At 38.7% G+C, this 16,273-nt stretch overlaps 1 protein-coding gene across 1 annotated transcript in view; it reads right to left on the reverse strand.

Annotated features, from left to right (window-relative positions):
* The window catches only part of TTC3 (tetratricopeptide repeat domain 3), a gene marked incomplete at its 5' end in the record, with an annotated part of 32,646 nt that extends 16,936 nt beyond the window's left edge, over positions 1-15,710 (reverse strand). The window contains 13 exons of the mRNA XM_009866115.1: positions 111-167; positions 959-1,005; positions 1,438-1,701; positions 2,453-2,767; positions 4,825-4,961; positions 6,349-6,413; positions 7,091-7,183; positions 7,849-7,950; positions 8,128-8,250; positions 9,819-9,945; positions 12,827-12,939; positions 13,634-13,711; positions 15,576-15,710. Coding sequence (XP_009864417.1) covers positions 111-167; positions 959-1,005; positions 1,438-1,701; positions 2,453-2,767; positions 4,825-4,961; positions 6,349-6,413; positions 7,091-7,183; positions 7,849-7,950; positions 8,128-8,250; positions 9,819-9,945; positions 12,827-12,939; positions 13,634-13,711; positions 15,576-15,710 — 1,656 coding nt within the window. The remainder of the gene's footprint in view (positions 1-110; positions 168-958; positions 1,006-1,437; positions 1,702-2,452; positions 2,768-4,824; positions 4,962-6,348; positions 6,414-7,090; positions 7,184-7,848; positions 7,951-8,127; positions 8,251-9,818; positions 9,946-12,826; positions 12,940-13,633; positions 13,712-15,575) is intronic.
* Between the last annotated feature and the right edge of the window lie 563 nt (positions 15,711-16,273).

The raw sequence follows: 16,273 nt of genomic DNA on the forward strand, positions 1-16,273 counted from the left end.
TACTTCAAAGACGAGTCCCCACAAGGTATTTAAGAAAACAGCCTCTGTACATCTGAATGCCAGCAATTCTAGAAAACCTATTTGTAGTAAGCAGCTAAAAAGTTACTGACCTTTGAGTCTTTTGCATTTTTCTTCCTGTTTTTATTTTTAACTTTAATACCATCAGTCTGAAACAAAAAAAAGTCACTGTCTTTTTCATTAGAAGAAAATTAAGATGCATTTCCAAAGCCCGTATATAAATTTTTAAAAGTTTCGTATTAGAATTCTCACTCCATTCTGTTTGTTTTTATCATTAGAGAAGACTGATTTTTAAAAACAGAATAATCTATCATTTTAGTATTTCAGATGCTCACTCGTTACTTACAGCTCAAATTACATGCTTAAAGAGCTGTAACATCCCACACCACACAGTTTCGTGTTCTGGTCACTTCAACTTTCAAAGATACAGAAAGATGAAGGAATTAAAATGCACCTTCACTTTTTAATAGGACTGTGATTCGAGATTAACATTACTACTAACAGTAATATACTAAGTCTATTTTAACATCAAACTGCCGTTATCAAGTGATATGTAAATGCCATTCCCATGCACCTTATCGGCCTTATTTTCCCCTGTCTGAAGGAGGCGATACAGCCCATCACTGTACCCTCACCCACTGTCACTATGACTTCCTAATCTCAAAGGTATCCTGCCGGTTTGTGCTTTAAATTCAAAGAAAACCCAACAAGTATTTTACTGATGGAAGTCTACAGAAAATGGTACATAGTCTTCAAATGCTTTAAATAAAAGGGGCAGAAGGGAGGTAAAACAAATGAGCAAATCTTTAATCAGGTCTGAAGGATGACGATGTAAAATAAACCAAGAGAAGCACATCTCTATTGACATTTACGTATTTTGAAAACACCAAACACATACTTCTTTGTGAGCTTATACCAAATAGACACCAAGTACACTTACCGATATATTTTCATTTCCCTTCTTCTTTAATATAATAGTAGGGTCATCTATTGAAAGGATAACAAAGTCACATTTATAAGCAGAAATAGTAACGTTTCATGTATCTTTTAACTGTGAGCTATGAAATTACAACAATTATTATCGCTTACCAAATACCACCCCAGCATCTCAAAGGCTGCAGGGGCAGGCAGAATCTTTGCCCTTACACAGAAAGATAAATACTTATTTTCATTGGTACAAAGGTAAACTCCCATGCTGGTTGTGGCACATGGAACAAAACGGCACGATGTTACCTAAACAAGGGGTGGCGTGAGGCTGCATTTTGAGGCCATATTTCCCTTTAAGCGCTGAACCCAGAAGAGCCCACACCACGAGGCAGCTGTTTGCTGAGCTTTCAGCCTTTTACAGAGTCCATCGGATGTGGTGTAAAACCAGACAAAACACAAGGCTTGGAAGAATGATGAGCTTTGCATGCTTACCCATTTTATCGAAGAATTCATCTAAAGCTTGATGAAGAAATGGAAAATTTTCTCTGTTGTCTTCTAACAGCCATATAAAACAACGGGTTTTCTCTAGGGGTGGTTTTAAGAAATAATCACGAATTTCTTTGTCTTCAAAACTAGTTGTCACATAATCAAACTTACTACCATACTTCTCATTCCAGAGTGTGGTTAAAATAGAAAGGTCAAGTTCTTTTAAAAATTGTCCATATTGAAGGAGAAAGTTCTTGGTAGCTGTCAGACCTAAAAGAGATGAAAAAACCCAACATTTCATTCGAGCTTCAGAATTCCAGTGCTTACAGTTGTGATATTCCTCCTTCAAGAGTTTGTCCTAGAAACTAAATATACAGCAACTGAAACAGATTATGTAAAACCTTTTGTATCCTGAAAACACAAACAAAAACGATAAATGGATTTTATATAAATTTCAGTCTTAGCTGACACCTAATTATTATTTGTATAATAAATCTACGTAAATTCTATAAAAGACATGGATGTAACAGAACAAATTAAGAACCCAAATCTTGTCCATGGTTTTGGCATCTTATGCAAAACAAACTTCTACCTTCATCCAATTCTAACTTCAGTAGGAAACTACACAGCACAGCCACACTACCAAACGGCACCAAGTTAAATTACTTCCAAGTTACACAGTCAGCTAAACTTTTATGACAAAAACCCCACCGTGATTTACTTTCCAGAAACAAATTATTTATACAATTATTATCATTTAAGCCTATTCTGGAATTTAAAGACAGTAACAAGTAAATTTGTCCAGTTTTCTCTTTCCTACACAGAGAAGGCCTCGCCCACAGTAGAACATCTCCCTTGCAGAGACGCTCACACTTTCACCAAGTCAATAAAAAAGGGGACAACTTCACCATTTAAAGTTAAGAAAGCAAGACTGGAAAATAGGAAGGGTATCTTTTCATCTGCAAACTGAACTACTATGACAGGGTAAGGTTTCGTGCTATTAGGCAAACATATAGCCTACCCAAGTTGTTAAGATGTTTCAGCCACTTGTGTAATTTGGGATCCACTTCCTCCAGCTCACTCAGCACGTGGATAAAACTCCTTGTTTTCACTCTGTTTTTTTCCTGATTTAAGTAACTGATGAGCTGCTCCATCACTTCATGTGATGTGCAGCTAGGCTTGGAATATGACACGTAATCTTCCTCACGGATTACAAACCACGAAAGTAATTCTTTTAATAGTTTGGAAGCATCGTGAACAGCTGTTTTTATTCGCTCAGCGTTTCGACTGATATGCTGCAGGACTCTATCACCAGCGTATAAATCCTGAACATAACCTATAATGGGATTTAAAAAACAAACAAACAACTGAAATAAGATTTCATTAAAATGATTTAAATTAAAACCATCAACCTTAAAGTACAGATAATTTGGATTAAGTGGTGTTTTTAATTATTTGTTTTATCACAACTGAAAAGTACAAAATACATAGCTTTCCATTTAAACGAGCTTTAACATTATTATGAATTTGACACAACTTTAACTTTGGTTTACACAAAGAAACAAACCTTAGCATTTTAACTAGGCTTCAAAAAGTTAGAATTTTTTTACAAAATAATTACCTGCAAACAACAGTAGCTTCCAACAATTGTCTATAGAGCTTTATTTGTGTGGGTTGCATGTCTGCTCTGACGCAGACATAATTCCCCCAAGCAGCAGTTCTCAGCGCAAAGGCACGCTTCCGGATGCCTGAGCACACACCTTGTAGCAAACCTTTGCCCTGACCCTGCCACTGGTTCTTTGTGGAACAAGAGGGAAAAAGACAGCTGGCTCAGGCCAGCCTTCAACTTTCGTTTTTCTTCAAGACCACAGAATTAGAGAACATCACTTTCAGGGCTTAGCTGACCACAGCCATAGTCAAAAGGATGTAGGTCTGAAAAGTACATTTTTAAAATCAAAGCACTACATAGTGCACCTGGAATAATGAAGCCTTGTAACAAACTGTTCCAAGCACACTAACAGATTCACTGAACTCTACAGGCATAAACCATGCCTGATCTTATCCTGCAGGAGCCTGCACTAAAAATCTCTGTATCTTGCAAGTGTGCAAACAAACAAGTGCTTTCCAATTTACAAGCAGACTTGCTAGACAGAGGTAGCTATGGCTGCTAATAAAACAAAACAAAAAACCCTTCTGTGATTTAGTTCTCCTCTGAACTTGGCATCTCAACCTCTCAGACAGCTTGAGAGATGCTCTTTTGAAAGATTTCTTCATGAAATTTCCCCAAGCAAAACCAAGCTGATAGCTAGCTTATATCCAAAGACATGCATGACTTCAAGACTTCAATTTTACTATGGAATTATATCGGGTTACGTTAAAAAGGCTGGTCAACACCAACACAGATTTTTGATGAACTGTGTTCAAGTTGCTTCGTGCTGACATATTCCTGCATCAGTGGTCCCAACTATTTATCAAAGTATCACACAGAATCACAGAATGTCAGGGGTTGGAAGGGACCTCGAAAAGATCATCTAGTCCAACCCCCCTGCCAGAGCAGGATCACCTACAGTAGGTCACACAAAGTACTGTTCTAAAAAAATAAAAGATGAGCACCTCAGAGCATTCTAAAGAGGCCAGGATATGCAACTGAACAGGCAACAGGGTTCTGGAGAACTCTAGTATGCCATGCATGGGATGAAAAAGTACCTGAAAAGTATTTAATAGGAAATTCTGCAAGGAAATTAATGTGAGCACTATTTTAGTTAATATACAAACAAAAACTAAGAAAAAAGGAAAAAAATCACCCATTTTTGTCTGCAATGTAGTTTGCCCTAATACAAAATAAAGTGGAAGTTCACACCTCTGAAATACAGACCACTACACATCAACATAAGGGGAACACAGAAGTTGAAGCATTAACCAGCTGCATGCTTAGAGGCCAAAATACGTTGTTTTTCTGAATCCTCTGAAATATATACTTCAAGTCACAGCAGTTTCTGCCATTAGAACATTGTTTTTCTTCATCTGAGATGCAGCTATTTTTTTTTCTGTAGCAGTGTTGTAACCTGTTGGGTATAAAGCATTTTCTCAAATCTATTTAAAAGGGGTTAACTTGGATTTCAAGCCTTTGCCCTCTCTGGGCAGCTTCTTCATGAACAAATGAAGCAAGAATAAAGGTTTTCTACAAGGAACTCAACCATACACTACCTCTTACAGTTATTTAGAAATTAAAAGCAGAACTGAATTGAAAGTAATCTTAAGTAAAACTGCAAATCTTTAAGGGAGGGTTTATATTCAATATTAGTACTCTGCTATAATTTCACTTAGAACATTTAAAATGCTATTTACCGTACCTCGTGCTAACTTAGGACAATAACCCATACTCCCACATACCACTGTGATCACTGTGCCGAGATGGCTCATTTCCCATCCGGTTTTCTTCTGTTTTCTTTTTAGCACAATTCCGTGCTTCTTCTCGTGCATGCTTCCTTCGTAATTTTTTTTCTTGTTTCATTTTTAACTTCCTAACACTGAAAAAAAGCAATTGAACAGTGAGCCTAACATTAGATAAGCTGTCAAAGGAGTCAGGCACATTTAAGTTATTTTCCATGTCTTACAATACCTATAAGCTCCATTCTAGTATAAAATATTATGCTAGAAAGTAAAAATATAATAAAGCTAGCTTTCATTTAGAAAGTAGGAGACCATAAAATTTCATAAAATTTTCATAAAGCTCAAGCAAGTGTAAGGACATCCTCAAGACACAATTTTTTTCTCCCATTAATGATATCTGCATTAGGATTAACTGAAATACTACTAGGTTTTTTTTCTTCATTTGTAACTCAGTATTTTAAACAATATGTTAGCATTTGCATTTCCTTAACTTTGAAAGATAAATTTTATTCATCCTCTCAGTATGATTCCTCATCCTTAATAACCTTACTTGATCAAAAAGTGTAAATGCAGTTATGTCAAAGATACACGCATCAACGACCAAAATAGCATCATTCTATGTTGGTTTTATTTACGCTTTCTTAACATTCACACAAAGTTGGTTAGGTAGCAAAGTGCTGTGGAACAGTGGTGTTGAATTTATGCCACACAGCAATACCTCTCCCATCCAGCTAAAATTCTTGCTGAGCTTCTTCCCTCTAGCAAGGGGAAGGAATAGAACGATGTTTGCAATCTCAGACTGAAATTAGTGATAGTCTAATCTAGACACACTCGATTTTCACTGCACGTGTAATTCAGACACTCATTCCATTAATAAGAATATCGGACACCCATTCTTTTAGCATTCCAACTATCGAGTATCGGCATAAACAGAAGAGATGTATGGAGAGCAAAAGTAAAGAAACAGTCCTCAAGTTCTACACACAACCTCCAAATCACAGTTTATGAAAACTTATTACTTCCCTGCCCACAGATTTCATGATGAAATTAGGTTTCAAGTATAAAGAATTAACAATGACTGCTGCAATTCATATTCCAAGAACTACTGGTTCAAATTACAGGGAAGTCAATGGTGCAATGGATAAATAATTCCTCACTACAGAGGTGTGGAAAATCAGATTTGCATCGACTCATATACGCTGTATATTCGAAAACCATTTCCTGTGACCATAATGAAAATGCTGTTTTTAAAGAACTGTATGGTCCCTAGAGTTAGCAATACTGTATATTCAACAATATCAGTTAATGCTGTCCTGTGCTCACTTTATAAATCTGCAGCTCTGTATCATGTTTTACAAGTGAATTTACATGCTTTTATAATTGCACTGCAAGTTATTTTACCAGACTTCTTAATGTGTCGGAGGCAAAGGCCATGAATAGCTTCCCACAGTATTTGTGATGTTTTAGCAATTCTTAAAAAGGCATAAATTGATTCAAGTTAGTTTTGAACAGTAGAGAGCTTACCTTGAACTTTTCTGTTTAATAATGGGTCTTGATGGTTCCTTGGGTTTTGTGATTTTTTGTTCAAACTACCAAAATAAGTGACATCATATTAATTAAATTTGGGATAACAGCAACATAACACTGCTGATATTAAAGTCCAGGGACATTTACCGCTCCCCAAAGCATCAAAAGTAATACTACAGCTGAGATAATGCAGCCTACATAAGCCTCGTGAAGGTCTACCTAAAATTATCTTCTACTACTACAATGCGGTATATAGCAACACATCTTTATCTGCAGAAAAGACAGTCAGGAAGAACTGGAGGCTGTTTTGCTTTATCAGTGCGCAAGAAGCAATCTGCATAAATTTTTTTTCTTTATTTTTCCTTCTCACAGACCAATACTGCTCTGGGGCTCTGTAGAGGTTAAGAGCACTCTTTCAGTGTAATTAGGTCATTTAGCAAGAGTAGCTCTGAGTTCAACTAACAGTTCTTTTCACAGCACTCAAGTTGAAGATGAAACGACACTCCAGTTTCCATTCATGAAAATTCTAACCAACAGCACAAGGTAATTCCTGTTCCACTAGAAGAACAGGTAAGAAGGGAATAGGTAAATAATATTCCTAAATAATGCTCCGATTCGGTAGTTAAGGGAGCATATTACTTAAGAGTTTGCAGTTATATAGTCATCTTCACTTTTATTTCCTTCAACAGAGTAAATATTGTAAAGTTTATTTTCATATTTTATATAAATAGTTACTTACTTCACATTTTACCAGACCAGAAGAATTGAAAATAACTATTTTTGAAATAAGGCCTGTACAATCAGGAGTGAAACACAGTTCTTGAAGAAAATCCTGTAAAAGAAAATGATACACAGAACAAAGACATTTAAATTCATACAAAATTTATATTCTTGGACAGATTACAGTTTCTTAATTTGAGATGACCAAAGTAATTAAAGCTAGCACAGTCCTAAGCTCTGATTGGATGAGGAACATAAAAGTGACAGCTAACTTGGCAAGGACTACAAATAAAAAAAAATCCTAGTTCTGTGGCATATTCCTGTTATTCTCAAAGCTATAGCAAAGGCCCTCTTCCTCCAACTTCACGTTCAAGAGTCAACTTTGAGAATATTCGTTTACGGATATCCTCCTGCCGGGAGTTCCCTTTATTTTATACTAGCTGCTGATACTAGATTTTGTAAAATTACTGTAGACATGCTCAACGTCAGACTGTTCCTTCAACAGCAAGACTGTAGAAGGAATAAAACTTCATGTGGAAGGGCATTAAAGATGCAAGATAAATAGGCTCAGTATACTAAGCCTTCTCATAGGCTTTTCTTCTGCAGACACCAGCAAGTTTTACCCACGCTTGCATGTCAGACAACTTAGCAAGAGACTCCTCTTCCCTGTCTCTCCTCTTGCCATTGTCATGTGGGTGGAACATCAGGCTGCAGCACTGCACTTACATAAACCACGGGAATGCTACAAACTTGAGTAAAAGAAAAAGAAGCTCTTACTTTATCATTTTTATCACTGTAGTTTGCTGTTTTCAACTTTTTCCAACAGTTGATATGAAACTCCACTCTACATTGCTGACAGCAAGTAATACGTAGAAAACCCTAATATTAAGAAAAAAGTACAAATTTAATATCTTTACAAAACAAAAAGAAAACAGAAAACCAGGAAATGGTGTACAACTTTGATGTGTTCCAGATAGATCTTTAATATGAGAAAGAGCAGAAAACATATAAACATGGATTTTTATTTCTCAATCACCTTTTAAGCTAAAAATTTACCTTGAAGTCTGGATCCGTAAAATATATTTGGATTTTGGAGTGGCCATGACATTGATGATAGCGACAAATTGCATCTGGTTCTGGAGGGAACTTGCATTCCTCAATACAGTTCTTTAAAATCAACTGAGAAACACAAAATGACGGAAGATAAATTGCACATAAACCAGGAAAAGATTCAGTATTACTTACACCCTTCTGGGAAACTCTGCAGTGAAACACTCATCTCTTTTTGAACAGCAGAGAACTAACACCAAAAGAACAACTCTTTTCTAGTCAAAGCTATGGAAGGTTGTCCTTTTATGGCAAAATATACAAAAGCTCGTTTGAACTGCTATCAGCTAAGTACTCACAGCTTCCCTGCATGCAGGTTTATCTTGGACCAATGTTGACCAATTCCAAATGCATGAGAATACACTTAATTTTCCATTGCCAAAAACATAAGCCAGATTATTCAGATAACAGGATGAAAATGGAGTGTCTGCTCATTTCTGCTATTTCCCAACATTTCAGGAGTGCCTCACCTCAGAGCTGGGTTACAGGTTCAAGTATATTCCCAGGCTCAGACCTGGCCCTGCACTGGAGCCAGTGAGATCTCCCAGGACGGCATCTGCAGTGAAGACACTACAGTGACTTTATATAAACTCAGTTCACGTCCCACAGGGCTGGCACTGAACTCAGATTAAAAAAGCACTGGTGAGCACTTCACAGCCTTTCAGATACTTGCATTATGCTCTCCCAAAGTCCCAGACCACTGACGTATTACTGTGGCCAGACTACTGTAGTGTCAGCTGGGGGTCTATGAGAAATCTTTAGGGCAATTTCTCTTTAGGTAACAGCAGTTATTCAGTGTATGAACTTGGTTGTGCTATACCAACCTGGTTTTTTTTTCCTGCTGCTCTCACCAGAAAAAAAAAGAGGTTGGTATAGCACAACCAAGTTCATACACTGAATAACCTAGCAAGTTCTACTGCGTCAGACTACCTCCATGAAGAGGAGCTCACATGTCTTGCTCCTCATGGCATGGTTTATCCAGGAACCTTCCACAAATAACAGCAGCTCAATTACAGTTTAAAAGAAACAACAACAGTAATAATAATTAAAAAAGCTGTTCAGTCTAAGAAAGAAACATGTCGCATCAGAAACACAAGTTAAGATTTTTCAAGGCAAACAGGGAATTTTACCACACTGCACCAACCACAAACTACATGGCCAAACTCTCCTATTTGGTTTTAAATACAGTACCAAGAGCACCAAGTATAGCGCTGCAATTTTCAACTTTACATTTTTAAATTCAGATTATTAACCAGTTTCTCTAGCATTACAGTTATGTATAGTATTCACATCTACTTAAAATTTGACAACATGAAGCTAGACTAGAACTATATTATTACATAGAAATACCCAGACATAGAGCCTGACACAGAGCCCCTGCCCTTCTGCTGTAAAAAAGATGCTTCTCAAGTTCACATTTCTTGTCACAAGAAAAGTTCTGCTCTAAAAAGACCAGGCCTTGGGGCTGACAATGCTCTAAATATGAGCACTTGCATCGGCTTCCTTTCACCCCCATCTTTCTTCGGCTTTAACAATGGGGAGGCAGGGAGGAAGATGATCACTTTTTTACTTTTACAAAGGCCATTTGACAGAACAGGTTTTTATGACCCTCTCCCCCCCTTTATTTTTTTTTAACATACCTGTAAATTCTCTGTTCGTGTCTCTTCAATGACCTGAGATGTTGTAGGCCAAGTTAACACTCCAGGTACAATCTCACGATTAATCATTGTTTGTGATTTCATGAACTGACTAAGTGCATCTGAAAACCTGAAGTTTTAAAGAGGTACAACATGTTCAGATTATATATGACTTAATTCTACGTGGCCTGTAAAACTTTCATGATTAATTTATGACCCAAGGAAAAATAACGGCAGCTGCAAGAGTATGGGGAATGAAAGAGCACCTGGTCCATTATCTGTTTAAGGACTCCTCAGTATAAAAGACTCACAGTGTGAGCTAGTGTGTTGGACTGAGATAGAACTGACTTCTGCTAAGGGATTTTACTTTCCAGTTAAGTCTCTTTTAAGACATTGTGCTTTCTGAAGTTAACAGCATGTTTTTGCAGACAGTGTCAGCTACTAGAAGTGATAACGTCTGATGTTTATAGTTACTGCCAAGGACTGGTATGCAGAAAGGCTCTTTTTTCTACTTGCTCCCACAGAAACCAAGGTCACTGCTAAGTCTTGTGTCCCATGTTGGGGTGCTATAAAGTAAAAGGGCGATAACCAAAAGGTTGCACGTGCAGGGAGGAGGACACAGCAGAGGTAACTCAAACCTGACCCACAAAAGTATTCTATTCCATATACATCTTATCCAGCATAAACCCAAGGGATCACAACAGTCAAGCCCTCTTCTTCTATGGCTGGAAATCCAGGAGGATTTCATCTGTTTTTCTGCCTTTGATCCCAATCTGTGAGTTTCTGAATCCAGTTCCCACCTGCTGCTGAGTCCACCTTGGCACTTCTCCAGTGCCCGGTGTCTGCCCTGCAGCAGCAGTGGTGATGCATCGGGGGAATTTTGATACTGGTTTCATATGTGTATTTTATTCTTTTCTTATTAGTACTATTGTTTCATTAAAGCTAGTTTAGTCTTCCAATTCTTAAGTCTCTCTCCCTTATTCCCCTTCTCTTTAAAAAAAAGGGCTTAATATAGAGCATCTGTCATTTGTCTAGTGGTCAGCCCAGCCCTAATCCATGACAGTCAGTAATCCAGCCTAAGTAAAGGGCCCAGAGTCCAGACATGGCTACAAGGCAGACAGAGCCTGTGCTGGTAATTCAAAGGACCCATGAATGTGGGTTTGCTTGTCAGTACAAAGAGTGAGGGGCATGTGTATGTTCATGAGTGACGTTCAACCCTGATCAGCCAGGGAGGAGGCAGCACAGGACTCTGCTACCAGTACTTAATGTTTTATATGAGTTGAGGCAGTGCTATGCATGGCAGCTGCTCTGCATGGAGCAGTCTGGATGGCCAACCGCACTGTGGGGCGGGGGGGGAGTGTACAGAGCTCTTTGGGACAGACACACACAGTCTCACCACAGGTCAAAATTGTCAAAGCAAACACAAGTCACATCCATGGGACTGAGATACAAACAATTCTCAGGCCTCAGACTGCACCTGGCTACGGTGTGGCCATGGGAAAAAGAAATGCTCTCTGTGTCCAACACTCTCTTATCACGTGCTTTCAATATTCTAAACAAGGCAGATTTAATGTTTAATATCAAACACTGCATGAGGTTTACATGGCAAGGTTGGGCAGGGAAGTAGGGACCAGTGCTGCAGAGGCAGCCCCTGTGAAGAGAGGCCAGAGCTGCCCCAGTTCCACTTGGCTTCAGTAAACCCAACGAGGGTCACAGTGGAGACCCTCAGGCAAGATGGTAGCACCTCAGGGTAAGAAAGGGAAAAACATACTGCATGGCTGTGAGCAGTAAGGAAAAAAAGATTGAGAGAAAGCCCTTCAATTGCCAAGGTAAGGAGGAGTAGAGAAGTAGGTGTTGCACAGGTGGACATGCCCCAGAAGGAACTGCGGCTTGTGGAGAGGCCCCATGTTGCCACAGGGGAGGAGTGCGTGGAGGAAGGAGCAGCAGAGAGGAGCTGTTACAGACTGATCACAACCCACATTCCCTGTCCCTCTGGGCACCTTGGGAGAGGAGCCGGCAGAGGAGTCAGGAATGAGGGAGTGAAGTCGAGGCTGGGTTAAAGAGGGGTTAGGAAAGGTGGGTTTAGTTTTTTTACTTTGTTTCTCACCATCCAACTCTATTTTAACAGACAATAAATTAAATTATTTTTCCCCAAGTTGAGTCTGACTGTAATTAGCAGGTGATCTCCAGGTTTTTATCTCATCCTCCAGGCTTTGTAATCTTATTTTCTCCCCTCTCTCCTGTTGAGGAGGGGGAGTAGGAGTGCAGATGGATGAGGGTCTGGCAGCCAGTCAAGGTCAACCTGCCACAGGCATTGCAGGGCATCTTGATTAAACAGAGCAATACCCTCACACACTGAAATCCCAACATAAGTATAACAAAGCAATTGCAATGCACACTTGAATCAATACAAAACGTGATTCCCATTACCAGTCTCTATCTGCTTACCATCAGGACACTGGGAAGAAACACTGTCAGGAATATGCAAGTTGAAGCCAGCTCAAGTGCCTTATTCTGAAGTTTATTAGTTGTCCAGTTTCCGCACTTTATGTTCGGCTGAGCCATGCACGTACTCCCCCCTCTCCCGGTGCTGGCTGGCTAGCCCAGGAAGACATTCTTCTCTCTGCCTCAGGCAGCTCAGTGCCTCACTGGTGCAGCTGCCTTATCTAAACCCAAGGTTACCCTCCAGCCTCCCTCGTGTTGAGATAAGTTAAGGTCTCTTTACAATACATTTTTTCCTGAGATCATCATTTTTTTTGCTGTTCTCCTGTGAGCTCTCCCTCAGTGCAGGGGTGTGCTCGTCGGTCATATCCCCGTGCCCTAGAGACCACTCGACTCAGCAGTTTCCACTACAGCCTTAGCAGTAACAAATTCAAATTTGTAATAAATCAGTCTGGTGTATGAATTCAGTGATTAACAAAGAATAATTTAAAAAAAAAAAAATCTATGTAACATTTCTCAAATGAAAGTATTTTTTTGTATCAAATAACGAAGCTTTATATTATACCAACCTGTTTTGTCTGAGGTATACTTTTCCAATTCCATAGTATGCTAAACAACCAAGTCTTTCTTCTGGGTACTCTTCAATTATTTTCCTAAACTCCTTTTCAGCCTTTGTCAATGCCTTCAAAATAAATTTGTAACAAAAATACGTGACAATTGTCCAGAAACTTTTTACTTTTCCCTCTTTTTTTGCTCCAGTAGAGTGGGTCAGTATGCCCTACTCTTTCATCAGTCTTTTGAACAGTAAAATGAATTAAGCAAACTTATGATCACACACAAAGGCTTCCCTTTTATAAAAAGAAGAAACTTATTCTGTAAATATGGGCTCTCTGTGAAATAATAAAATTAAATTACTGAGCTCGCAGAGCTACAAACACCCCAATGATTTCAAATTAACTGTAAGACACTGAATACTTTCAAACTGCAGGGAAAAAAAACCACAAAGAAACCTAAAAAAAAAACCCCTAAACAACCCACACTCCTGTTTCAGTGTTTTACAGTGTGAAAAGCATTCTCCTTCTCTTGTTTTAGAAATAAAATATTTGAGCTAGAAAAACCAGCACATAAGCACATTACAACAAAGTAGACAACAAATAATTGTCCGTACTTCATATTAATACTTAAGAATCTGATTTGAAAGCTTAAAAAGAAATTTTATTTGGTAGCTTAATTTGGCCAAAAAACATTAAAGATCTAGTCCTGTATATTATACTGTACAATTCTAAAACGTGACAAATCTTTCCTTCCAAAAATGGATGGCCAACCACCTGAACTAGAATTTTGAATAAAAGCAATATAGCAGCCCGATGTCATACCTCAGGTAGTCCTATTCCAAGGAGAGCAGTGGCATGTCCGTAGATGATTACAACATAATTAATACGAAAATTCGGTTGCTGCAAAAAGAGTCAAATTATAGTAGCAGCATGTACAAAAATACTTTGTAACATTACTGTCTACTGTGAAGATCTTCACTACAAAAGAGCTATGAAACTTTTTCTATCCTTGTTATCACAGCTTCTACCCAGATTTATGTTAGAATTAGCATAAATAAGGAGGTTAACTGCACCTTTACTGTTAATCATTTGGCATTCCTATATATTTCCAAGCAATACATCCTGGAACACCTGCTTTTAGAAATGCTGTAACTACAGAGCTTACTATGTTGACTCAGCAAGTTGGCCAACAACACTGAGCTGTGTGGTGCGGCTGACAAGCATGAGGGAAGGGATGCCATCCAGAGAGACCTGCACAGGCTTGACAAGTAGCCCTGTGCAAACCTTTTGAAGTTCAACCAGGCCTAGTGCAAGGTCCTGCACACGGGTCGGGGCAATCCCAAGCACCAATACAGGCTTGGGGATGAGTAGATGGATTGAGAGCAGCCCTGCAGAGAAGGACTTGCGGGTGTTGGTGGATGAAAAATTGAGCATGAGCCCACAACGTGTGCTCACCGACCAAAAGGTCAAATCGCATCCTGGGCTGCATCAAGAAGTGTGGCGAGCAGGTCAAGGGACGTGATTCTGCCCCTCTACTCCGCTCTTGTGAGACATCACCTGCAGTACTCCATCCCGCTCTGGAGTCTCCAAGACAAGAAAGAGATGGAACTGTTGGAGCAGGTCCAGAGGAGGACCTGGAGCACCTCCCTTACAAGGACAGGCTGAAAGAGTTGGGGCTGTTCAGCCTGGAGGAGTGAAGGCTCCAGGGAGACCTTACAGTGGCCTTCCAGTACCTGAAGGGGAACTATAGGAAAGGAGGGACTCTTTATCAGGGATTGTAGTGATAGGACAACGCGTAGTGGTTTCAAACCAAAAGAGGGTAGATTCAGATTTTTTTACTGTAAGGCTGATGAGACACTGGAACAGGTTGCCCAGAGAAGCTGTGGATGGCCCCTCCCCGGCAGTGTCCAAGGCCAGGCTGGATGGGGCTTTGAGCAACCTGGGCTGGTGGGAGGTGTCCCTGCCCATGGCAGGGGGGTGGAACTGGATGATCTTTAAGGTCCCTTACAACCCAAATCATGCTGTCATTCTATGACTTCATGCAGTGCAATGTATCTCTGCTATTTTCACGGTCAGATTTTTTTCTTTTTTTAATTAAAAAAACCCCCTATTTCTCAATCTTTTTCTTCCCTATAAACTAGGTCACAACTCCAGACAGATTGGTGCATTCCTTGCTTGGACAGAGTTCTTGTTGGCACTGTAACAGCCCTTACTAAAATGGGAGCTTGAAACACAGCAACACATGTACACACAGTCACACAAAGCTTAATACTAAAGTACAATAATTTAAAGAAATCTAGGATGTCCAATGGACCAGTGGCTGATTGGCTAGATATACATACTCAACATTTCACAGTATTCGCCATCAAAGAGTTATCTGACCTGAAGAATATAAAGTCTTTTTACCCTAAATCATTATGAATAAAGGTTAAGTGAAAACAGACAGTAGTTTCTTATAAAATGTTTGATATGAATATATTATATTATCCTCTAAAGAACAATATTTTGGTAAATATTTTTAAGATTACGTCTAGAAATGCACGTGTACGCTAAATATTACAAAAACACATCCTATGCTACTATTGCTTTTTTCTAATTCTGTTTTTCACTTGTAAGCTCCTTGTCATACTTCTCAGTGATTGGCATTGTACTTAACATCATAGGCACCAATTCAATAATAATGACTATTTTGGCAGAAGAAACACAATATTGAAAGCTTAAATTTTGATTACTCTAACGAACTACATTATTCTTCTCAGTTTACCTTTAATTCTGAATGATTTAGAATGCTCAACAATTGTGAAAAGGCTTGTTCAGCACTTTTACACCGCTGGTCCATTAAGGCTGTATAACCAAAACGAACAAGGGACGACTCTTCTGATAGCATGGTTAAATCCACCTAAAATATTTTGGAAAAGAGTAAGTCTGAAAGAAAACAGTTGGTTTGTTTTTTTTAAGCAAGCAATCTATTTGCTAAAATACCTATCCAACAGTCAGCTGTTAAAATTCTGTACTTCCAGTTTTACCACAATTTCACTTTTAAAGCAGCAAATTAGGTACATTTTTATAGAACTGTTTAAAATTCAACTTCTAAAAACATGATTTTCATGCACCTACTGCTGCTAATCTCTTAAAAATCTGGGTTTTGTTCTAAGTTTAGATCCTTTTCTCCCCAGAAAGTTTCAAGTTTAGTTCAAGCATCATTTTATTCCTTCTTACATACAAAAAAACCCAAACCAAAACAACCAAGACTTATGTTTTTCCTCACTTGTACACTCCATTCTGGCTATAAACATTTTTAAAATTTTTAATTATTTCCTTCTGCCTACACTTTTTCTCCATCTAAGTTCATATCTAATGGAAAAAGTTTTCAGAATACAGTGTGTTCTTAGCCTTTCACTACAGATACTTCCTGAAATCTGTGGGAATTTCCATCTGTCTTGGGTTACAATATGTAACCAA

Source organism: Apaloderma vittatum, unplaced genomic scaffold, assembly GCF_000703405.1.
Source record: "Apaloderma vittatum isolate BGI_N311 unplaced genomic scaffold, ASM70340v1 scaffold2253, whole genome shotgun sequence".
NCBI classification, from domain to species: Eukaryota; Metazoa; Chordata; class Aves; order Trogoniformes; family Trogonidae; genus Apaloderma; species Apaloderma vittatum.